The sequence below is a fragment of the Miniopterus natalensis genome, chromosome 7, assembly GCF_054644295.1.
Source record: "Miniopterus natalensis isolate mMinNat1 chromosome 7, mMinNat1.hap1, whole genome shotgun sequence".
Lineage (NCBI taxonomy): Eukaryota > Metazoa > Chordata > Mammalia > Chiroptera > Miniopteridae > Miniopterus > Miniopterus natalensis.
In genome coordinates this window covers 26555708-26563483 of record NC_142087.1, presented here as the reverse complement: position 1 = coordinate 26563483, position 7776 = coordinate 26555708, and the positions used below count along the sequence as shown (strand labels likewise).

Sequence of the window (7776 nt, the reverse complement as noted above, 5' to 3'; positions counted from 1 at the left end):
TTTACATTCAGCACAGGGCTGAGTAGGTACATCAGTAGGTGCTCAGGAATTTTTGCTAAATGAATGAATACAAGCTGGGGGGCTGGCAAAGAGCAGGGTGTCAAAGGAGGGGATAGTCAGCACTAAAATGTCTCCCTAGCTCTAGATTTCTCCTCAACTCCTGCTAGAGGCCTGTCTGAATCCCACCCCAACCCTGCTCGTGCTTTGGGAGGACTTCATGTTGAATGGAGTCCCCAAGACTTCGGAGGTTCTGAGACCACTTTCCCATAAGAGGCTCCAATGCTGCTTTGCAGGCCTCCAGGGATTCAAGTAAGAAACTTGCTCAGCTGAAAAGTAGGAGACTCCTTTGCCTGAAAAATTTCCTCAGCTGTGCTCCTGTCTTTATTGGTGAGGAGAGACAGCATGCGGCTCTACCCCCCACTGGCTAAAATCCTGACTAATATATGTGGTTCCCTGGAAACAAGCAAGAACATCTCCAGAAAAATCTACCATTACCCCCACTTAACCTCCTCAGGCTATAAAACAACAACAAAGCCACTTAGAGGCGAGGCCCTTTCTGATCAGTTTTTAAGGGAAAACCTTCCCTCTCTAGGAAATGTTCCAGAAGCTGCCAGATAGACCATGGAAATAACCATCACAGCTGCTCCAGGGGGCTGAGCATCCCTCCATCACAGGATTTTCCCAATTGCTCACCCTGCCCCCATCACGCAGCCCCTCCAGGTCCCAACCCCAAAAGCCTGCAGTTACATCCCCAAGGACCCCTTCCCCACCACTTCACAGGCTGCCTGCAAATCTCCACCTGGGCTTTGGGAGCCTCCAGCTGTTTTTCAAGAGTTAACTGTTTAGTTTAATTACAGTGCTGGGCTATATAAATATTGTGCTTTGCAAAATGGTAAAAAGTGGATTTTTTAGAAGATCACAGATGTTTCTTGTGATTAGCCAAGTCACAGGTCTGGAAGAAAGTGTTCCCCCCCCAAAGAAAAGTAAAAGAGAGGCTCTGCAGCGGCCGCCTATGGGGACTGCATGACATGGGTGAGCTCGGGCTCTCTGCAGAGTTCCTTCCTGCTGTAGGTCTCCCTCTAAAACCCAGCAAGTGGGGCCCAAAGTCCAGGACCATGGAGCAAGCCAGAGGCTCTGCGAGTCAGACACCCAACCCCAACATGGGCTGTTTCTCCCCGCCTGGATCTGCCCTGCCTCTTGATTCACATCAAAAACATTCATGAAGCACCTACTGTGTGCAAGATGCCACACTGTGGATAACAAATACTAAGTGACAGAAAGGGACACTGTTTGAAATGGCCTCCATCTGGAAGCCACCCAGATACAATGGAACCCCCTCGGCAGCGAAACGAACGAAGCGAACCACACACAACAGTGTGCGTGAGCCTCAGGCAGAGAATGCTGAGTGGGTGAAAAAACAAAAGCAGACAAAATTCAAATCTGTGATGTTAGAAATTAAATAGTGGTTCTCCCCCAAAAGGGAGGAGCTAGGAGGGGGCAGGAGAGGGAGCTCCGGGGTGCTGGTCATGGGCCATTACAGGGCCAGGTGCTGGGTGCAGGGATTTGTTCCATTTGGGAAAGTTTGTTGAGCTGCTCATTAGGATTTGTTGACTTCCCTCAATAAAAAGTGCATTTAAAAAATAAGTAAAACGCACCTGAGGTCCCACAGCTGGGAAATGGCTGGGCTGATACCCAGCCCCAGGCAGTCTGATTCCAGAGTCCAAGGTCTTAGCCCAATGTCCCGCTGTCCCCCATAAATTAGAGCCCTGCTGGGGTGTCCAGAACACGGTGCCACCATGGTCCTTCTTTGGGTCTCGCTATGACTGTCTCCTCGGGCTGACTGCCAGCTGCCTGAGGGCTTTCTCAGGTGCCTGGAGCCCACTCTGCTGGGGAGTCAACACCCCGTGTCCCCAGAGCAGCCCTCCCCTCAACGCTGACTGGAGTTGGTTTAAAACGCCCCAGCTCCCTCCTTCCCCAGTGATAAGGCTCCAGGTGTGCTCGGGTGTGCCCAAGCCCCATGGGACCGAGCCCAGCTGCCCACAGCAGTGACCCTCTCTCTGAGAACCCTGAGTCTCCCTCCTCCCCTGCCTGGTCTCACATCCCCACGCCCCCAGTAAACTGCTGCCACCAGCTCCGTGCCCCAGGGGCTGCTTGGGAGCCCCAAGTTCAGGCACCCCCTGCTCAGAGACTGCTCCCCTGACCGCCCAGGTCCCCTGGGCCACATTCCACATTTTCTTCTCTTTTGCCAATACTCGCTTTCTGAAATCAGCTTGTTTGGTTATTTGTTTACCGTTTATTTTCTCCCCACCACTCACATATATCCCCACCTGAAGGTAAAAGTTCCAGGAAAGGAGCAGCCACGGCCTGCTTGCCAGTGTCCCCCCAGCACCTAGGACCAGCAGCGATTTCCAGAAGGTTTCCTAATGAGCCTGGTGAGGGATAAGCCAAGCAGAGCACAGGCCTGGACAGATCCTGGTTCACAAATACCTGGTATACGCAGATTAATTAACACCTTGCTGACCAGCTATTTTGAGCCAGAACTCGCCCGTGCGGCTGGCTACTTTGGTCAGCAAGGTGTTTAATATCGTTGATGCCTAACATATGATAGATGGGTGGGCCAATCAGTCAATCAGTCAATGAACAAAGGAAACCTGGCAGTCCACTGCTAAAAATCCAAAACCTGCCCAAGTTTAAACCCTCCAGAGTAGAAAGCTTGCTGTCACTGATGGTGCCTCCTGGACCTCGTGCCTAAGCACGTGTGAGTGGACTCACCTGTGGGAGCTGTGACTGCCCTGTTTCCCGTTTGTGGAAGGGAGAAAGCGGCTGCAAGGCACTGGGGGCCCTAGCAGTTGCCCCAGGCTCCACATCCAGGCCTGGGACTTCAGAGAAACCTGCGCAGGGGCCATGAGCCATATGCTCCATCGCTTCCAGGCCCCGGTGCGCGGCTAGGCCTTTCTCGGAGCTGAAGGAAGTGGTGTCCCAAGCCCAGCCACTAGCTCCTTTCAACAGCCTAGACTCAAGGTGCTTTTAGCCTCTCTCGAACCCGATTCCTGCCTTAAGGGTTGTCTTCCGATTGCAGGTGTCTCCTTGGGTAGAGAGGAAGTGCTTCATTCGCTGTCACATCTCAGTGCTGAGCACAGGGCCGCCTCCGACAAGATGAGCCATAAACACTCGCGAAGTGAACTGTTCAGCAGATGAAATGGTAGCCTTTCAATAGGACATTGTTAAGTTCTGAGCTCGGAGCAGATTCTTCCCCCGCCCCCACCCCCACCCTCACCCCCAGATGAGCGCCCAGCCAGGCCAGCACCTTGGTTTCAGGCTGTGACATGAGATCAAAGCAGAGGCCCCAGCTGAACCTACCCTGACTTCTGACCTGCAGCAACTGTGAGACAAGAGCAGGTGCTGTTTTAAGGGACTAAATGTGTGGTAATTTGCGCAGCAGTAGAAAACTAAGACAGGTTATTTGTGTTAGGGGGATGTGGAAGGGCATCTGCAAGGGGACTGTGGTCACGGATGCAAATACCTGCAGCGCCCAGCAAAGCAGGCCCAGCCAGAGACACAACAGCAGGCTCAGTGAGGGAGGGCTACCAACACCAGGCCTGGGAGTCACAGAGGGAGCATGGGGGGGGGGGGTCTGGAGAGTCCCCTGAGCTATTTCCCGGCAGGAATATGAGCTCAGCATGGCCACAGAATCCAAGTTTTCAAGAGAACCCAGAAATCCAATTCTTATATAAAGTGTCCTGACTCAAACTTCATAAGCACTGTGCTGGCCAAACTTGGGCAGATCAAGCAACACAGAGAAGCGTGTTTTTGAGCCATATGTGACCTTCTAGGGCATCGGCTGAGAGTCAGAGACAAGGCAGAAGGTCTCTGGAGCCAGTAGGGAGCCAGTGAGAGTCCCCCTTTCCTCTCATCCAGGAGAGAAAGGGAAGTCACATACATGGAAAACCCACTGACTACACCAGACGTGACCTATTTGGAGCTCCCCAACAATTTGATGTCAGAAGGGCTGCTGGCCCCATTTCCAGGCAAGACCTCTGAGGCGCAGAGTGACTCAATAATTGCCCGCAATTACACGGATGTGAAGTGCTGACACCTGGGCTCAAAACCATGTTTGATTCCATAATCTGAGTCCTTCCAACTGCTCCACGTGGCATCCACATCAAGCAAAACGGGTTTGCTGCTGTGTTTCCCAAGGCCTGGCCTCTTCTCACCTCAATTAGCCAGCTCCCTCCCCTTACTCAAGGCTCTTCCATCTCTCTGGCTCCAACCACGGTGGCTGCCATCCATCCCCAGAGCACCTTCCTCACCCTTCCTGCATCCCAGCCTTTCCGACTCCATCCCCACTGCTCTCTGCAGCTCAGTCTCTCGGCTTCCCAGTGCCAGATTCCTGAGAAAGGATGTAATTGGTTCAGGTCATGCTGTTGCCCCGAGTCATAGTGGGTCACTGGCCAGCCTATGGGGTGTGCCTCCCTTTAGTCAGATTCCAGCCTAGGCATGACCCTCTGTAACCGGCCGGTGTTGCTCAGTGGCTGAGCATTGACCCATGAACAGAAGGTCCCAGGTTTGATTCCCGGTTGGGGCACATCCCCTGGTTATGGGCTCAATCCCTGGTGGCAGGTGTGTGGGGGGCAGGGGGCCGATTGGTGCCTCTCTCTCATCGATGTTTCTCTCTATATATATCCCTCTCCCTTCCTCTCTCTCTAAAATCAATTTTTAAAAATATTTAAAATCAGTCTAACACCTCTGAGACACCCACCACTGCCCTGTGGGGAGAGGAGAAGGAACACGACACAGATCGCCTGCAGAATGACCCAGGAGAGCAAAGAACCAGGGAGCTCCATGTCCCCACTCACAAACCCCCAGCGATGTCTTGCCACGAAGTTGAGCGCCAGCTGAACAAAAGGTCTCTTCCTTTCCCAGTGAAAGGATGAGACTTGGTTAGCAATGAGCCCTCACTCTGCCCCTTCTGACATGGAGAACTCAGGAAGGCCCCTGAGGAACCACCCGAATCAGTAAGGGGCTGGAAAGGCAGACACACAATGAGGTCAGAGGATTCCTTGTGCTGAGAGGGTAGAATTTTCAATCCTCTTTATAAAGCTTTGTTTGAATGGAGGGCAGCAGATTTTTAAAAGCCTGATTGAGCTCATGTTGACGCTTACTAAACTGCACGTGTGTATGTTGTGTACCATTTGCTGTTTGACCTACACATACACCTATGAAACCATCACCACAGTCAAGATAATGAACCTCTCCATCACCTCAAGGTTCCTCATGGCCATTTGTAAGCCCCCTGGCCCTCCCTACTCCCCACCCCCCTCTCTTGGCAACCAGTGATCTTCTTTCTGTCACTAGGGTTTGCATTTTCTAGTATGTTACATAAATAGAATCATATTGCATGTCCTTGGTTTTCTTGGTTTTCTCTGACTTCTTTTAGCCTAATTATTTTGACATTCAATTGTGCTGTTGTACACAATAAGACATCCCTTTTTATTGCTGAGTAGTAGTCCATGGTGTGACACAACACAATTTGTTCATTCATTCACCTGTTGATGGACACATGGTTTATTCTCATTTTGGGACTCATAGCCATGAGCGTTCAACTACAGATTTTTATACTTGTACATATGCTTTCTTTCCTCTTGGGAAAACACCTAGAATGGGATAGCTGGATCATTTGGTAGGCGTGTGTTTAAGCATTGCCAATTTACTAAAATTTCCTTGTGGGTTTCAGAGTGTCCACACTGTGTATATTTAGCCTACAAAATAAAGGTACACACAGATTACACAGGAACAAGAGACACGCATACTCACCCACGAGGAAGTTACATCCTACAGCCAGCCTCATTCCAGTCCTCCCAATGTGTGGAGAGGGCTTCCAGAGGGGGAAATCTCCCAGGATGGCCTTCAATTTTATAAAATGTCCAGTGCACAAGCTCCTGACACACTAGAAATGGCCCCAGAGGGCTATGCAATGTCTCCAGGGGATCCTTTAAATAAAGACATCTCACTGGCCTAGAATAAAAGTTAAGATCAATACTGAAAGCTGTGGCATGAACCAGAGCAGGGGTTCTTCAAGGATTCTCCCATCAACATCACCTGGAACTTATTGGATATGCGCATTCCCCCCAACCCAGACCTACAGAGCTGAAACTCTGACTGGGGCCCAGCATTCTGGGCTTTCACCAGCCCGCCAGGTGATCTGATACATGCTCCAGCTTAAGAAACAGTGGTCTTGAGCACCTTTCAAGCCCTTCGCCTCACTCGGAATTAAACCTATCAGAAGTCATGACACACCATTTCCTCTGTTGCCTTGTTCCACCCTCTTAGGATTCTGCAGCCCGTGTTAGTCTCCTCAAAGAACCGAGTCACCAACTAGAAGGCAAACCTACCCTATTTCCCCAAAGCACCAAACTAAGAAAAACAAAATTCTAAGGAACCAGGAACTCAATCATTGAACCATTTACATCCACCTGTCTCCCTGGGCAGGTGGCACCGTTGGTTGGAGCTCATCCCATACACCAAAAGGCTGTGGGTTTGATTCCCAGTTGGGGCAAATACCTAGGTTGCAGGGTTTTTCCCAAGGAGAGGCACATATGGGAGGCAACCAATTGATGTTTCTCTTTCCCATCAATGTTTTTCTCTCTCTCTAAAAATCAATTTAAAAACATATCCTCAGGTGAAGAGTAAAAAAAAAAAAAGTACAACTGTCAAAAAGACCCATTTCTCTTCATGTGGTTTTCAAACTAGCACATTTCAATATAAATGAATCTAAGAAAAGAAAAAGACAAAGGTTTTAGGTGACATAGCACTCCAATACTCTTTACTGCCCTAGAACCCTCACTGCAATTTTACTCGTTAGCAGGAACATTTACCAAGCCTGAATAGGAAGAATTAGAGTAAAAATATTGGATACTTCATTTTAATCTTCAGCTTAAGCATGATTTCCGCTCAACATTTTAACTGAAGTTCTGATCATTCTCTTGATATTTTTGCATGCTTAACCTTTAGCCCAGTCTTTGAAAACCCTCTCCAGCTTCTGGCCAAGCAGAACTTTGCCAGTTACTTTGAACTTGCCAGCAAGGAAAGCCTTCTGGGGGTTCATTTTGCCCAAAACCAACTCCATAAAGACAGGTTCCGGGATCGTGAAGACAGTATCCGCTGGGAACTTGGCAGATCCTGGATATATGTCCCCAGAACCATTCTTCAGATCAATGGTCCACTGCAAAATGGTCTTCCCATCTTTGGTGATGTCCAGCTGAAAGATGGCTTTGACTTTGTTTACCATTTGGGCCCCCACTTCTTTGATGTGATGGCTAATGTCCTCAAACACCAGGAGGCTCTGGAATTCAGACAGCTCTAGAGGGTGTGGCATGGCAGGTTCCCGAGCTGAACCCAGGTCCTTGAACTGACCCACCTGAGGTCCATCTCCTGCTTTGATCTTGGGTTGATGGTCAGTTCTCTTCCACATCTCACTGTGGTGGTCCTCTTGACCTTGCCGTCTGGTTTGTGAGCAGCTGTGGCCAGAGTAATATCTGAAGGTCAAATTGTGACATCAGAGGTAAGACCCAAGCAGGTAATGAGGCTGGTGCGTGTGTGTTGCAGTCTTATTGGCTAAACAGATGCTGAAACATGACATGGGGTGAGGGCTCAGACAGGTCATTGTGAGGCAGATCCCACCACCAACCCCCAAACCAGTCAGGGCTACTGGTCTCCCAAGCTCAGAAAGGTCTGGATCTCAAGATGGGAATAAGGGGAACTCACCCCAGAAGGTTC

The 7776-nt window shown here is 50.0% G+C and overlaps 1 protein-coding gene across 1 annotated transcript; it reads right to left on the bottom strand.

The window, feature by feature from the left end:
- Positions 1-7000: 7000 nt before the first annotated feature.
- SCP2D1 (SCP2 sterol binding domain containing 1) lies at positions 7001-7471 on the bottom strand. The gene has a single exon (XM_016211954.2). The coding sequence runs from the start codon at positions 7469-7471 to the stop codon at positions 7001-7003; it is 471 nt and encodes a 156-aa protein (XP_016067440.1).
- Positions 7472-7776: the final 305 nt, after the last annotated feature.

What these genes read in the sequence shown, in the direction of transcription:
- SCP2D1 (XM_016211954.2), bottom strand. Translation starts at nt 7,471, where the DNA reads ATGTGGAAGAGAACTGACCATCAACCCAAGATCAAAGCAGGAGATGGA.